Raw genomic sequence first — 17,476 nt, forward strand, 5'->3', positions numbered from 1 at the left:
ATTATACTATTTATCCAGTGTACTTATATAGCGCCAACATATTCCGCAGCACTTTACATCTATCCGTGTGTCCTATTCCATTGGCCACAATGGTGGTTTGTAGCCGCTGCACAGGGATGAGGGTACCGCCTCTTACCTACTGGTATTTGTAGTTCTTCCTTAAATTAGCCAGCCTGGTGAGATGCCCATGTGACGATGATGCCTATGTGAGGACTCCGGCCGGCTAATCAAAAGAAGAGCTGCAGATGCCAACATGTAAGAGGCGGCCTTCCTGCTCCTGTACACCGGCCGCCCACCACTGTCATGGCAGATGAAGTGACACGTGCAAATCAATCTTTGCCAACTCTACAATTTAGATGTCTTTTGGGGTGTACGAGGAAACCTCGGTAATCATGGGGAGAACGTGCGAGCTCCGTGCAGATGTCCTCGGTGGTACTTGAACCTCAGACCTCATCAATCACGGCTCATTGACCGGTCGGCAGCCATATTGTATCTAGTCAGGCACATTTTATCAGACAAGGACGGTTTCTGCTAGAAATGTCTGTAGGGTTGGTGCAGTGCAGGGTTTCATCTGAGGGCAGATTTCCAACCATCTATGACCAGCTTTCCACCATTTTTGCATAAAGACGCATATGCAAACCCTTCCCGACTTGATCATATCCAATTTCGGCCATATGTGACATCATATGTACTCCCTAATGAAACTGAATACGCAGACCTGGTTTACACGCCAGCTCTATAGTTCTGGAGACTGCTTGATGAATGACTCTGAAATATGGAAAACCGAGAGATGCCAAAAATGAGTCAGACATTTCCCGTGAAAGCCTTCTACAGTACAGATGACATACGTGCACACTGTGGCGTGTGCACATGTGACATGGCGGTGCGGGGTCTTGTATGATGATATTACTGGTATCCTACTCTCCCCAGACGCCGCAGCCCCTCCGTCCTGTACACAGGCTCTGGCACTTTTTCCTCCCCGCAGCCCGCCTATTTCCTGTCTGCTGCCTCTACAGCCCCCCACCACCTCCTGCACATTTCCTGTCTGACTACATGCTCTATTCTGGGGCTGCTTACAGCTGACGTATGCCTGAATCCCATCTAAATTATGCCAAGAAGGATTCGATTTTTTTTTTTTGTTCTCCTAATTTGCTCCTGCGTATATCCAGGTTACTCGATTCCCACAAGCTACTGGTCTGCCGCGCTGGTTAATTTCCAACCTAGAAAGTCTGAAGCCAAAAATCTGCTACGTAACACACTGTAGCCAGGCTGCACTACAGCACATTACTGAGCGCTGACACTCCTGCCTTATCCTAGGGGCTACACCATCCCTTATAATGCCTCAGCTGCTGCAGAACTTCATGAATCACTTAAAATTGAGGATCTGCAGCAGTGGATCAAATGACTCAAAATAAGAGTTAAAGGGAACCTGTCACCCCCCCACCAACCAGGCATTTGTAACTAAAAGAGCCACCTTGTGCAGCACTAATGCTGCATTCTGTCAAGGTGGCTCTTTTATTTGGGGTCCCTTCCAACGCTGAAATATTCATTTTTTTAATTTGCCCGCCATACCTGTAGTCTGTCCGGGGGGGCATGTCTTTTTCCCCCGGACACAAACGCCTCCTAGCTATCACTGGGGTGGGGGAGTGACAGGCTCTCTTTAAAGGGGAATCCCCATCTCCAAGATCCTATCCCAATATGTAGTAGGTGTAATAATAATATTAGCAAATATTAGAAATGTAGTATAGTTTTTCTGATTCTCTATGTCTCTTTCCTCATGTGCAGGGATTGCAGGACCTTAGGTATCCATGGTTACGACCACTAGCAAGTAGTTAACGGTCATTATATCATGGATACCTAAGGTCCTGCAATGCCTGCACATGAGGAAAGAGACATAGCGAATCAGAAAAACTACACTACATTTCTAATTTACATGCCAGGTCTATAGTTCTGGAGACTGCTTGATAAATGACTCTGAAACATGGAAAACCAAGAAAAGGCAAAAATGAGTCAGACATTTCCCGTGTAAGCTTTGTACAGTACATATGACATACGTGCACGCTGTGGCGTTTATACATGTGACATGACGATGCGGGGTCTTGTATGATGATATTACTGGTACACTTTGTACTCCTTCCCAACAGATCCCCCTTACATTACCCTGCATGGTGGATGTCTGAAGTGCTGCCTATAGGACAGGGCCGGAGCATTGTCCTGCAGATCAGATACAATCCCCGGGAAGTGCTCGTATTCCTGTTACTCCATATCCTTCCTGATCGCCACCTCACAGTCTGGTGTGCCAGGACACGACACCAAGATACACCTGCACCGGTGCCCCACATAATGCGCAGTCCGTCCAACCACCGTATATTTCACTAACTCAGAGCATTTTAGCAAAGTTTCATCACATTTTAAGCCAAGTAATAACTCTGATCCATGAACTCCCACGAGCTCCGGTTCTCATTCTCACCCTATGTGATTGGTCCTTAGTGATATTTCCAGTTCTCGCAGCACTTTTGTGGACTCTTGGACCCGTCTTCTGAATTTCTGAAATATGTATAAAAACAGAAATTACTTTCAGTCAAAGTTTAAGAAATTGATTCGTAAGATTCATCGAGACACCCCTATGAATTTTCAGTTTCGCAGCACCCCCGAAATTAAGCATGGAGTATTATTCCTACATGAGCGCAGGCGTCCTACATCGGCAGAGCTGCAGTGGCCACATCACCGCTGCAGCCAGTCAACAAAGACCGGAGCAGCGGGTAAGGTTTGCGGTTTTAACCTAGTCTAAGCCAATGGGGAGGGAAACATTTTTTCTGGAATTCCCTTCAGTAAGGTAAGCAAGGCCTGCAGCTAGCCCAAAGCATTAAGCGTGAAGTCGATCAATGGCTCCTTACACAGTACAGCTGCTTAAGTCATCCCTTGTGCCAAGGTGCGACACGGCAAAGAAAACCCGTGCTCACCAAATATTCTATTTCATGGACCAATAAAATTGAAGCTTCGCAAGGGCGAAAAAAACACAGTCCTTCTTTTAGTAGTGCGGAAGGTAAATTCACAGTTAACCACAATGGTCCCTCCATTTCACAGGCGAAACAACGCACAACTTAGGCAGCTCTACAGTGGATATCGGCGTAATGTGCAGCTACATCGGCAGGGATGGCTACACCGGAGCGTCCAGGACCTTTAATTTAGGTGTATCCTTATAAGCCATTAATGCAGCCACCTACCTTAGGTAAAACACAGTCAATCAATCCAAACTAACACAATCAGAAAAAAGAAAAAACAGACTTTTAAAAGGTGCATTTAGACGCCCAAATTTGTCCCCATAAATAAACGCCAACAGGCTGTATACAAGGAGTTCAGTGATCATAATGCTTGGGAGCGCTCCACTCATAACGCATTTACTAGTTCTGGTCTTCATGAAACTCATCAGCCACATACGGGTTCAGGTTCATGCACAGTTTGAGGATTTCCGGCACTTCACCCCAGATGAGAAATTACACCACATATTGGTGTTTATCATCATTTAATCCTTATTATCCTTTATTTATCTGGTATCACACGGCATAGATTACCCCCGTGGAGAAGGGAAACCTGTGGGGGTTCTTGTACCACCAAACAAGTTATTCAACTTCGTTATTACATGTGGCTGTTTTTGGCCTTACTTTGTATTTTACAACAGTATTATACTTGGTCATTATTTTCAGAATGATACAATTTGTGCTCGTTTCATCTCATATAATACATTTATGCTCAGCAGCATGATCACATATGTCTGCCGGGTATGGGGTTTATATTTTTGGGGGTTTATCTTATCCAAACCTCTAATCCTTCTTTTGCACATTTATTGTACTTTTTAATTGTTTTCAAACTATTTATTTAATCTTAACTACAATAGTTCTGCCCCCATATTGTCGGGAGAACGTGTCCTGCTTAAATAGGGTGATGTGCTGCCCACAACAATGATCTAGTAGCTCGGATGAACCAGTCGGCTACCTAGCGTTTTACTCATTGGTCCGCTAGCCAGTACCATGTTTCCACAAGCCGATGATCGGGAACCAGCGCCTTTACTAAGGCTGATTTGTTGATTATCGGATCATGGAATTGGCTCTTTATACTAGAATAGATAATTACCTTTCGTGTGACTCCCGGGTCTAAGAAAGACTGAAGCTTCAGGATGTAAGTGTGCGGAGGATTTTTGACTTGAAACCGCTCCTAAATTGAAAACAATAAAAGCAATAAAAGGTAAAATAACAAATAGAAAGCGGATAAAACATAAGCTTAGAGAAGTTTGGGGTTCACGTTGAATATGAATACACTTTTCAGGATATTTTCCCGATTGATGTCACTCAGGAACCATCATGAAACTTTAAGAAAACCCCCCGAAGGAAGCAGAAAGTGAAGATGATCACATGCGGCACACGTGATCTGCACTTCTCACCGTTGTGACCGAGAACTTTTCTGTGCACTTCTGTTTCCTACGACGTCCTGTTTGTATGATTAGATTAATTATGTTCAATGTGGAAAAGAATTTGTAGAACAGAAAATAGAGATTCATAGTATTGGGGAATATAGACTATTGCAGAAACTAAATGTGATTTTATACGCATGGTAAAGGGAAAGTCTCACCAATGTTCCTATAAAGTTTGGAGGTTATCTTCTCTAATGATTTCATGCCATTTTCCGGACAGGATTATGGTACTGGCTATAGTGCCTGAGCCGCCGGGAAAAGCAGCACAGCTCCATAGTGGGAAATACAGGAGCCACAAGGAAGAAAGGAGATGATCAGCAACGTCTAAGCATGCTCTGTGATCTGTGCAGAGGTCATTTTGCAGAGAGGGAGCGGGAGAAAGTTGTGACCATCTACTGTGACTACTGGATCGGGTGTTATTTCAATATATAGCTGATAACCGTTCAATACTGCTAAATAGTGATCTCCATAAAGAGAAAGTGTCAGTTAATTATGCAGCTCAGTAGAATGAGTGAAAACAACAAGAGTATATAGCTCTTACAAAATAATAATAATAATAATAATAATAATAAAACCCCACACCAATAGTGTTTTAATCACTGCCTCCATTCTAAGAAACTGATGTTAAATCAAATATAATTGGGGCGCTCGTATCACCCAAGAGGCTCAGCGCGGCAATGATTTGGCATGCCCCATCCCCCTCACTGGTGACTGACAGAGCCGGTTTACTTGGAGCAACCACTGTCTGCAGAGAAATCACCGGTGAAAGTGGTGGGGACATGCCGAACCAGTGGGGTGAATGGTGTACCGAGTCTCTTGGCCACACTAAGGGTGCACTGAGCATCCCACTTAGCATAGAGGCAGCGTTTTGAATACTAAAAGGTGCGATTTTTACATTGGCAATACCTCCTATATCCTTAGTCTATAGTGTCTGACACTTTGGGCTAACAGGCTCAATTTTAAAAAAAAGTAGCCACATGGAAAACATATGTAACAATAATAAATCACCAAACAATATTACAAAATAGAATAGATATAATAGATACACACTTTATAATAGACTTACAATTTTCTTGTTGTCACTATCCCATAAGCAACACAATCACGCTTGACACAGAATTGAATTATTTAGAGGAAATGGTCATTTTAGTTTGTGTAGAATCGCTTCATTCAGGTTTTTTTTTGCTAATAAAACGATAGTATATATAGAAACAAACCTGTGCAGGTGGAGGCTACAAAGACAGGTAACATCTAGAATCTGGGTGCAGATAACAGTATACACCACCGACAATAGGTGATGGACGCAGCTCACAGAGGACTCTCCCATGGAATTATCTACAAACGCCTATTTCTGTATATACTGTACTCTAATTAGTGAAAATAAGATCGATAATGTGATACTACACACACAAGTTAAAATAAATTTACCGTTCTCTCCAACTAATCCATGCGGTTTTGAGATGTAACATGGTCATGGATCAGAGCCGATGCTGGCCGTATTATACATTTTCATTCTTGTCCTAATACCATTATTTGTTGGCTACAGCATGATGCAAGTACATACAAACGTGTTCACACTGTACATTAGGGGTATTACAGTTATTTGGATGTACTTTTTTTTTTTTAGTAGTGGTGATGAGCGAACGTTCTCAGATAAGGTGTTATCTGAGCATGCTCGGGTGGTGACCGAGTGACTTCTGCGTGCTCGAATAATATGTTCGAGTCCCTGCGGCTGCATGTCTCATGGCTTTTAGACAACCACAACACATGCAGGGATTTCTAACAAACAGGCAAGCCCTGCATGTATTGCAGCTGTCAAACATGTGAGACATGCAGCCGCGGGGACCTGGACATATTTTTGGAGCAGGCCGAAGACACTCAATTTGTAACCCAGCATGCGCAGATAACACCTTATCCAAGCATGTTCGCTCATCACTAGTGGTCACACATGCCGAGCTAAACTAACCTTTTAATTTTGCATGGGGTGAGGTCATATGCTTATGTCACAACATTATCTGGGCCATTATAATCCAGGCTAATGCCGTGTCCCATGAACATATGTCCATGTAATAGGATTAGGGAGCCTGTCTGGGTCACTGGGACACAAGGCCGGTTATATCACCAGGGACTCCCAATGCCATTAAGGAGCACACGTTACAGAACATCAGAGGAGTTGTCACAATAGCGCTTCCCAAATGGCGGCCATCGGTGAGTACTCAGGGGCCGCTGCAGAACCCTACAATAACTTATGGCACGGAACAGACGGCCCATTTGCCAAAATTAATTAGGCGGTTGATGATGGGGAAAGGCTACAAGCTCCATCCCTGGAGGTAGATCCCCAGCATAGCCGTACCTGGTCACAGATCAGATCCCACTTTTTCTCGTTGTCATACTGTCGCAGGAGTCGCGCCTTGTCTGGGGGAAGGTTCATGGAGCTCTGGAAGAAACAAGGCAAAGCAATCTGTCAGTCGGCTGGCGATGATGAGGAGCGGTTTTCTGCACACTTCAGTCCATTGTTACATGAAGCCACGTTTTCTATGTATTCCTTCATACGTATGCCCTCTCCTGTCAACTTCCACTGTCCATTCAAGCACAAACCTAGTAAAATGGATTTTAGGACATTTGTTCATCGCTTAATGTACAAGTTGTAAGCAGTGAATGTCCACGAGAAGAAGCCCCCCACACACATCAGACCGCTATCTCCTACAACTGCCCCATACACAGGAGCGCTCCTATGTTCTCTATGAGAGCCACTGTCGGCAGCTTATCTTCAGGGGGAACACAACGATGGCCTCTTGGAATCCGACCGCCAGGTCCTTCTACCCCAAAATGATCTGTTGGGGGAGAATCGGGAGGCCCCCATACATTTTAGGCCGCAATCTCCTCAATTTTTCTTATTTTACACTTCTTTAGAATGGGGCTGTTGCTAAAAGTTCTGCAATAAAAAAGAGCATGTGATAATCATAAGCCCTTCACTAATCTATGAATGAGCCGATGCTGCTCCCAGGCAAACAAGTGGGAATAGCCAGCTCATCCGCAGCCCACCCGCCCCACACATGAAGACAGAGGTGTTTGTGCCTCGCCTCAGTTTAGGGATGTGGTCAATGCTGAAGAGCCAGCTTCCCGAGTGGAGCTGCTGCTCCTGGTCATCAGATCCATCACCTCTGGCTCTAGTGAGGATAGAAAGGGAATAAAGGGACAGGTTCCCACACCGAAACATGGGTACACAGCCTGAGGCTACATCCACACATCCGAGAGTCCTACTACTGTCCGTTTCTTCCTCACACAGCACACCGACACAGAGTTTTATCGAGCCATACACACATCAGTTTTAAAAATGGCTCCATGTCTCTGGTCAGTGAGACTCCGAGCAGGTCCTAGTCTCCTCTGTTTAGTGAATCAGACTCGGCCATTAATGTCTATGGGGATCCATGAGACACTGATGAAACTAGGAAGACAGACTTTGTATTCCAGAGTCCCAATATGGGGGTGCCACATCACACAATGCCTGTCCCATGTCTGTACAGTTATGTGGTTGGTGGAATCCACTCCAATCCAGGAACGGTCAAAACAAAATGCTTCAGGGAAAAAATACTCTTCCCAATAATGAAAAAATCTGTTAAAATTCAATTTGGCAGAAACACTCAAATTTGGTCAGGAAATTTGATTTGCATTTGTACATTCACACTGATGGCATCAAAACTATCTATGAATTAACACATGTGGAATTATATACCGTACTTAATGTGTGAAACAACTGAAAATATGTCTTATATTCTAGGTTCTTCAAAGTAGCCACCTTTTGCTTTGATGATCGCTTTGCACACTCTTGGCATTCTCTTGATGAGCTTCAAGAGGTAGTCACCAGAAATGGTCTTCCAACAATCTTGAAGGAGTTCCCAGAGATGCTTAGCACTTGTTGGCCCTTTTGCCTTCACTCTGCGGTCCAGCTCACCCCAAACCATCTCGATTGGGTTCAGGTCTGGTGACTGTGGGGGCCATCTGACGTAGCACCCCATCACTCTCCTTCTTGGTCAAATAGCCCTTACACAGCCTGGAGGTGTGTTTGGGGTTGTCCTGTTAAAAAATAAATGATGGTCCAACTAAACGCAAACCGGATGGAATAGCATGCCGCTTCAAGATGATGTGGTAGCCATGCTGGTTCAGTATGCCTTTAATTTTGAATAAATCCCCAACACTGTCACCAGCAAAGCATCCCCACACCATCACACCTCCTCCTCCATGCTTCACGGTGGGAACCAAGCATGTAGAGTCCATCTGTTCATCTTTTTTGAGTCGCACAAAGACACGGTGGTTGGAACCAAAGATCTCACATTTGGAGTCATCAGACCAAAGCACAGATTTCCACTGGTCTAATGTCCATTCTTTGTGTTCTTTAGTCCAAACAAGTCTCTTCTGCTTGTTGCCTGTCCTTAGCAGTGGTTTCCTAGCAGCTATTTTACCATGAAGGCCTGCTGCACAAAGTCTCCTCTTAACAGTTGTTGTAGAGATGTGTCTGCTGCTAGAACTCTGTGTGGCATTGACCTGGTCTCTAATCTGAGCTGCTGTTAACCAGCGATTTCTGAGGCTGGTGACTCGGATAAACTTATCCTCAGAAGCAGAGATGACTCTTGGTCTTCCTTTCCTGGGGCGGTCCTCATGTGAGCCAGTTTCTTTGTAGCACTTGATGGTTTTTTCAACTGCACTTGGGGACAGTTTCAAAGTTTTCCCAATTTTTCGGACTGACTGACCTTCATTTCTTAAAGTAATGTTTGCCACTCATTTTATCTTTACTTAGCTGCTTTTTTCTTGCCATAATACAAATTCTAACAGTCCATTCAGTAGGACTATCAGCTGTGTATCCACCAGACTTCTGCACAACACAACTGATGGTCCCAACCCCGTTTATAAGGCAAGAAATCCCACTTATTAAACCTGACAGGGCACACCTGTGAAGTGAAAACCATTCCGGGAGACTAGAGTGTGCAAAGCAGTCATCAAAGCAAAAGGTGGCTACTTTGAAGAACCTAGAATATAAGACATAATTTCAGTTGTTTCACACTTTTTTGTTAAGTATAATAATTCCACATGTGTTAATTCATAGTTTTGATGCCTTCAGTGTGAATTTACAATTTTCATAGTCATAAAAATACAGAAAAATCTTTAAATGAGGTGTGTCCAAACTTTTGGCCTGTACTGTGTGTATATATGTGCATGTGTAATATATATATTTATTACACACACACATATATACACACACACAAAGAATATATCTTATATTTTGCCCAGTCACCATATTTCTGGATTCATGAAAAGAAAATTCCTCAAAATTAGGATACGCCCAAACCTATGAATTATGGGAAAATTCTAAAGGTTAAATTAGTGTAAAATCATCTCTACCTCTCAATACTCTTCAAAACTGCCTCGGAAAAGTCAACCTCCTCCAATAACTCCCTAAGGAGGAGCATTTCCCAAAGAGTCTCCCACTTCAGAAACTCGCACTAGGTTAAGGCCGGTTTCACACTAGCGTTTTGAGGAGCTGCGGACTTCCTCCATGAAGCCCCGCCCTCGGCCGCTAGCTCCGCCTATTTCTGCATGCAGCCTGCCTACCTATCTTTAACATTAGGTGCGCAGGTCGTGCCGCTGTATGCGGATGCTACCGCATGCGTCGTTTTGACAATGCAGAGAAAAAAAAATTGCTACAAGCTGCGTCCTACGCTGGTCGCCGCATCGTCAAAACGACGCATGCGGAAGCATCCGCACGACCTGCGTACATAATGTTAAATAAGTACGCAGGATGCATGCAGAAGGCGGAGTTAGCGGCAGAGGTGCGGCCGAGGGCGGGGCTTCACGGAGGAAGTCCGCAGCTCCTCAAAACGCTAATGTGAAACCGGCCTTAGCTATATTCACACATAGTATTTTGAGGCGTTCAAGAAACAGTAAGTCGAGTAAGTCTCTTCGCGCGCCCCTGTTAATTCCAGATTCAGCGCTCATGTTGCTCGATACATTACATCTTCACACAAGCTCCAAGTTGAATAGAGCCATTATATGTCTCCCATAAAAGTCTATAAGGCTATAATGTAACTGCACAGTCTACCAATTACATGCAGAATAAAATGTTTTCTTGCTTGATTTGATGCCATATTACAGTGGTATGGAATTGTGTCTGGGGAATATGAGAAGAGAATCCAGATGATGCAGTGTATGATTTGCTATGAGCATGCAGCCTAAAGGTGCCAAACCTTAACAAACTGGGTATATAATGGGGAGGGTGGAGTAAGCTGCCGCCAGGGACCTCTGGTTGCTGCTTATCTTTGGCAAATTAAAGGGTTGGGCGTTAAAATTCAACATATCCAATCCTTACCTTCCCTGAGAGGCAGAAGGTTCCCGTACACAGTAGATGTTTGGCTCCTGAGACTAGCCAACTTTTATCTCGTGTATGGAGACCTGAAGGCCAAGTTTACACTCAGCATAAAAATTACAACATAGGACCACAGGTTTAATTTTTCGCATTCTGGTGCAGACTAAAAGCGCCAATATATATTAGACTATTAGACTAATGTCATCTAAATCCCCCCCCCCCCTGATATTGATGGGCTCAGCCGATGGTCTAATGAGTATGGGGCTGCTGGTGGACTGAAGATCGAGAGAGATGTCGATCGTTTTTGTACTGCCAGGGTCGGCTCAATGATGGGTGGAAGCAGTGTTCAACTGACAGCCATCTAATGTGTATGGCAAGCTCTAGACTAATCTAGTCTCTATAGCCACTCGTCATATGGGCATGCCATTTACCTGCACATTACCCCTTTATGTGCAGGCACGGTAAATCATTTTGGCATATGACATGTTCCCTTTAAGGCCACAGCGTACAGAAGAGAATTACTGATCCAACCACTAAGAATGGACACAACAACCTGCACAAATGTGACAATATACTCGCATTCCTGCAAAAAGCATTCTTATATTTTTGGGGGCTCTTGGACAGATTCGAAGGCGAGACGTGAGCTCCTCTGCTGTGGCTTGGCTATGGAAGCTTGGAGTCCAGAACATTTTGCAAACAATGGGGTCTCAAAGAGTTCTGGCTGCAAACCAGAATGGGGGGAAAACTAGAAACTAGAGCAAATTCCAGCCCTTTTAGCAATTTTCAATTGCTAAGTAGGTCAGTGAAACTTTATTTAAGATGGCAATATAAATGGAAATGTTCTTGTGGCAATTCTTGACTCTGTACAGGCTGTGACCCCGTTCTGTGTATTCAGCTATTAAAGTTGGCAGCATCTGCAAGTGTAGTCAGGGCATGTAAAAGTCTGGCACCCCCTGGTCAAAATGACTGCTATGACTGTTTGCCGATGAAATTACCTCTAAGAGGGCAAAAGTTAATAAAGATTACACATTTCCTTTGTATTTTAGGGGGAAAAAAATTATATATATTTATTGTGTCATTGTTTACATTTTAAAAATTACAAGAAGGTAAATGCGCCGACGGAAGTTTGGGCACCCTGCTTGGTTAGTTCCTAGTAGCACCTCCTTAAGTATCCCAGCTTGTGAGCACTTTTTGTAGTCAGCCAAGAGTCTGTCATATCTTGTTTGAGGGATTTTCATCCATTCTTCCTTGGAAATTTCTTCCAGTTCTGTGAGATTCCTGGCTCGTCTTGCATACTCTGCTATTTTGAGATCTAGCCACAGATTTTCAATGATGATCAGATCAGGTGACTGTGAGGGCCATTGTAAAAGCTTCAGCTTGCGCTTTTTGAGGTAGTCTATTGTGGATTTTGACGCTTCCTTAGGATCATTATCCATCTGTAGAAGCCATCCTTTTTTCAAGCTCAGCTTTTTTTTTTATAGATGGTGTTATGTTTGCATCAAGAATTTGTTGAAATGTCATTGAATTCATTTTTCCTCTACCTGTGAAATGTTCCCTGTGCCAATAGCTGCAGCACAACCCCAAGGCATGATTGATTCACCCCCATGTTTAATGGTTGGCTAGATGTCCTTTTCCTGAAATTCTGTGCCTTTTTTTCTCCACACATACCTTTGATTATTGTGGACAAATAGTTCTAATTTTAACCTTATCGGTCCACAGGATTTGTTTCCAAAATCAGGCTTGTTTAGAGGTTCTTTTGCATACTTCTGATGCTGAATTTCATGGTGAGGAAACAGGAGAGGTTTTCTTCTTATAACTCTTCCATGAAGGCCATATTTGTGCAGGTGTTTCAGAACAGTAGAACAGTGTATCACAACTCCAGGGTCTGCTAAATCTTTCTGAAGGTCTTTTGTCAAGCGAGGGTTCTGATTTGCCTCTCTAGCAATCCTACGAGCAGCTCTCACTGGATTGTTACTTGGTCTTCCAGACCTTATCTTGACTTCCACTGTCCTTGTTAAGTGCCATTTCTTAATCACATTTCTAATCGAGGAAAGGGCAACTTGAAAACACTTTATCTTCTTATAGCCTCCACCATTTTCATTTTCAGACTGCTAGGCCGCTGCTTAGGAGAACTCATGGCTGAGGGTTTCTGGCACAAGTTTTGAAGAGGCTGGGAAATTTGTATCACCTGGCCTTTCCTAACGATGATAGTGAACAAGCCATAACCCTAACAGGCTAATTAAAGTTTGAAACCTTGGTCACAGTTATCTGAGCACACAAATCTCCAAGAGCCCCCAAACTTTGGCATCAGCCCATTTTCCTTTTTGTAATTTTTAAAATGTAAAAAAATGACACACATATATATATATGTTTGTTTTTTGTTATTTTGTCTAAAATACAAAATAAATGTGTCATCTTTAACTTTAGCCCTTTTACAGATAATCTAATCTTCAACTTGATTAACTGCTCACAATAACAGTAATTTTGGCCAAGGGTGCCTGAAATTTTACATGCCACTGTATCTAGTATGAGACGTCACCCAAAATGAGTGGCAGAAGCTCACTGCAAACAAAGTTTTGTCATAGAAAGGTCTGCAGATGATGGTCCTCTGATCTTACAGTAATGGCGGCTGTACAGAGAAGTGTAATAAAGGCCATGAAAATTTAAGATGAAACAAACTTTTCACCCTTGGATTAGTATGTCTATTATAAAGGCTCGCTTACATGAGCGCATAACACGGCCGGGTGCTATATAATGTTTTATCGGATAGTACTCGGCCCAATGTTATGCTATGGGGCAGTGAAAATCTCAGCATGATGCAAGGTGCATCCGATAATCAGATCACACTCACCCATACAAGTCTATGGGTGCGTATGAAACATCGGACTGCACTTGGATGTCATCAGAGTGCAGTCCGATTTCCATGGACATATAGAATGTCTTCTCTGTATCTGTGCCACCATTCTCTCAGATGCATCATCGATCGTGTTACCCCGGCCTTAATGTACAAGTAGCACATTTATAATGTAGTAGAAATGCTGTGTGTGTACACCTCACAATCAACAATTCAAGTCTCCTCATGTCATTGTTAAAGGGAATCTGTGAGACGCATTTGCCCTCCTGAGCCGTCTATATCGGCACGTATATCATAGGAAGCTGGATACAATGATATCGTGATCTGGTGTCTTTTTCTAGAGATAGCCACATTTTTCTTACTATGTAAAATAAAATATGTTCTTTCGACCAATCAAAAAAGGTTTGGGAACATATACATAGGATGGAAATTTAGTACAAAATAATCCTCTGTAGATTTTGCTGCGAATCCACTGTAAAAAAAAAAAAAAAAAAATTCAAGAACAAAAACAGTAGTGATGAGCGAACGTGCCCGATAGGATAATAATCTTAATAATAATCTTTATTTTTATATAGCGCTAACATATTCCGCAGCGCTTTACATTTTGCACACATTATCACTGCTGTCCCCAATGGGGCTCACAATCTAAATTCCCTATCAGTATGTCTTTGGAATGTGGGAGGAAACCGGAGTGCCCGGAGGAAACCCACGCAAACACGGAGAGAACATACAAACTCTTTGCAGATGTTGTCTTTGGTGGGGTTTGAACCCAGGACTCCAGCGCTGCAAGGCTGCTGTGCTAACCACTGCGCCACCGTGCCGCCCATAAGGTGTTGTCCAAGCGTTTTCGTCGTGCTCGAAAAATGTGTTCGACGGGGTCTTAAGTTGAAGTGACGTTCAGAGAAAAAAAAAATCTACTGATTCGGGACAGCGCCGCTGTGAGTGATGACAATCTCTGCACAGCACTGCAAAAACGCTGGTGTAATAAAATTAACACAATTATTAAGCCTGTTAAAGGGAATGTGTCAGCAGGATTTCCCACCCTAAACTATATATACGTGCATGCAGCTCCTTCATAGACAAGTCCAGCGCTGCCAGCTCCTGTTTGACTGAAAGCTCCTGAAAGCAGGAGGAGGCAGCATTGGCCGGGAATAGAGCTGGAGTGACAGAGGCTTCAGATCTACCATAGCACTTCTGCTTCATTTGCATATGAATTCAAACACTGATTCCTCAGCAACAGAGGAACGGACCGGTGATGTAAAGGACTTGTGTGTGAAAGAGCTACATGCACATAAATAGTTTGGGTGTTAAATCCTGTTGACAAATTCCCTTTAAAAGGGTTATCCAGTGAAAACAGGTTTACTTTAAGCTGAGACCCAAGGAGCTTTTCCTCCAGGCCATTAGGATTTAGCCTTGATTTCCGCCATGTTACTGGTAGCGGTGTAGTTCTCTTGCCCGGCGGGTGACAGGAAGGACAGTGCGCTTATCGCTTCTGCGGGTTGTGCTCGTGTCCGCCATGTACTTTCCTAAGCTGGAAATCTCTCCTATGAATAGCTGCGGAGGTATCTGGCCGCCCTAAGCTCTCTTTACAACACCGACATTACAGATGGCGGATGTAGCATCTCAGTCTCCGCACGTCACTGGGTTTGAAGGACTTAAAAGGGTTTTCATCCTGGCCCAAGGTTGAAATTTGTGAGCACATCTAGCACCGGGAGTCCCAATAGTGCGCAATATACCCACTGTTAGGACTTCGCTCCTTTTCACTGTTCTGGCTCATATGCGACTTACATACTCGGGGTCTCATGCCGACCACTTTCTCTCCCAATTCTCTCGACACTTAGGAGGCCTGGGCTGCAAACCCACTTTAGGGTAGGCATACGGATAGGCAGCTAAAATGAGCCACAGTGACCAATGACCCAAACACTCCAAAGACATACTGATAGGGAATGTAGATTGTGAGCCCCAATGGGGACAGCGATGATAATGTGTGCAAACTGTAAAGCGCTGCGGAATATGTTAGCGCTATATAAAAATAAAGATTATTATTATAATTGTTTCATCACTTCTTCCTCTATCTCCTAATGAGGCTGGACTGAATACAGTCACTGACATCTATCCAGAACGGCAGGGCGGTGGAGTCGTGGAGCCGGAGTCATGGAAATTGAGGGGTCGGAGATTTGGCTTACCGACTTCACAGCCCTGCAGAACGGTCATCCAGAGCTTTACCGAAATAACATGGGAACGGCTCCACACCAAACCTTACACTTCGAGGGTCCAGCCCGGGACACATACATTCAGTATAATCCCTAGGGGGCGGCAGGTTCTGAACGTGCAGGTCTAAGCCCACCAGAAGATGAATTTCGTGCTGAAATCTGTTCCTGAAATTACAACCTCACGCTCCCCACATCGCCCACAGACTTGTACAAAGACAGAATTTTTTTCCATTAACCAATATAGATAGCCAGAAAAAAATTCCATGTTTATTCGAAATTGCCTAGAAAGTTTTCTGTGGCATTCTGGAATAACCCCTACAGTGCCATGAACGGGGGAGGGGGGACATGCTGGAGCACATCTGGGCGAGGGCTCCAGCACATATACACATACATATACACAGCCCTGCTGCTAGGCTCAGATTGCAGATTCCCAATCCACCTATACATTCCCTCCCACTTCCACCTCAGCCCTGAAAAGTGCCCCTTTCACAGTACAGACTGCACACAATGGCTTATTTCCAGACACTCGTAACAGGAGCCAGCTGGCCCATCACTGACCCTGCAATGTCAGTCTCCTCTGGGCAGCACCGGCCCTTTAAGTGCCCTCCTATCTATATACATGTCTGGGGAGATGCTGCACAGAGTGCAAAATATTACAAGATGGCACAGCTCTGCCTCAATCTGTGCAGGACCGAAAAGTGCGGCTCTAAAATGCTCACTTATTGGTCGTACTAAAATGGAGGTGAAGGTGCAATGGACAGATGTTCACCACACGCCCAATAACAGTGCCCATGGCATCAGATCTAGTACCCTGTAACCCTACAAATATTGCTGGGGTGTACCTACAGAGATGTTCTGATCCGATAGTACAGACTTTCCCATTATCACAATCCAAACCGGACAAAGTATTGAAGACCTGATGTTGCTGGTGTTTTCCCTATGAAAATCCAGGTCAGAATGGCTGATGTTATTAGAAGCACTTTATGAGTTTATCTACATAGATAGAACTATTGAGAAGTAGGGCCCGGTTCATCGAGACTGGAGATTTTCTGGACAGTCTTGATGCGGAGGTGGACTGGAGTCAGGTGCTGCACACCTCTTAATGACTCAGGAGCACCCTACAAGTGGCGTGAACCTCACTTACTCCAATTTCTGGTATCTGTAGCGTCATGTGCTCTTTAAGCGTTAGCGACACCTATTTTGGGAGAGCTGGGGACAGTTGGTGAAAACACCAAAATTCTCAAGATGTTGTCACAACTTCGAGTTGTGTGAACATTTTGTGAGTTTTCAAAGACGTTTAGGCCAGAATTCTGGCAAAATTGCTTTGACGAATTGGAGCCCAAGTGTATTCAGTCTCTAACCGACAGCTGCAGTTTGTACCGAGCAGCGTGGGATCTAAGCAGGGAGGAGGGACACTGAGGAGCTGCCAACCAGGCTAGTTAGGTGCAGATGGAGGTAACCTCTCTAACGTGATACAGAAAGTGCACGAGAGGACGTTCATCAGCATTTTACACCTGTGCGATCTCCATCATATTCTGTTGGGGCTAATAAGGATCCTTCAATGAGCAGGTAATGTA

General features: G+C 44.0%; 1 protein-coding gene across 6 annotated transcripts in view; it reads right to left on the reverse strand.

Moving 5' to 3' along the window:
• LOC138670711 (formin-like protein 3) overlaps positions 1–17,476 on the reverse strand; it is a 125,522-nt gene that overhangs the window by 56,871 nt on the left and 51,175 nt on the right. For all 6 annotated transcript variants that reach the window (XR_011319372.1, XM_069758319.1, XM_069758318.1 and 3 more), the window contains exons 2-4: positions 6,825–6,908; positions 4,135–4,215; positions 2,471–2,547 (exon numbers count right to left, since the gene is read on the reverse strand). Coding sequence is in view for 5 of the 6 variants with exons in the window: in XM_069758319.1 (XP_069614420.1) it covers positions 2,471–2,547; positions 4,135–4,215; positions 6,825–6,908 (242 nt within the window). In the remaining variant the exon portion in view is untranslated. The remainder of the gene's footprint in view (positions 1–2,470; positions 2,548–4,134; positions 4,216–6,824; positions 6,909–17,476) is intronic.

Source organism: Ranitomeya imitator, chromosome 3, assembly GCF_032444005.1.
Source record: "Ranitomeya imitator isolate aRanImi1 chromosome 3, aRanImi1.pri, whole genome shotgun sequence".
Taxonomy (NCBI): Eukaryota; Metazoa; Chordata; class Amphibia; order Anura; family Dendrobatidae; genus Ranitomeya; species Ranitomeya imitator.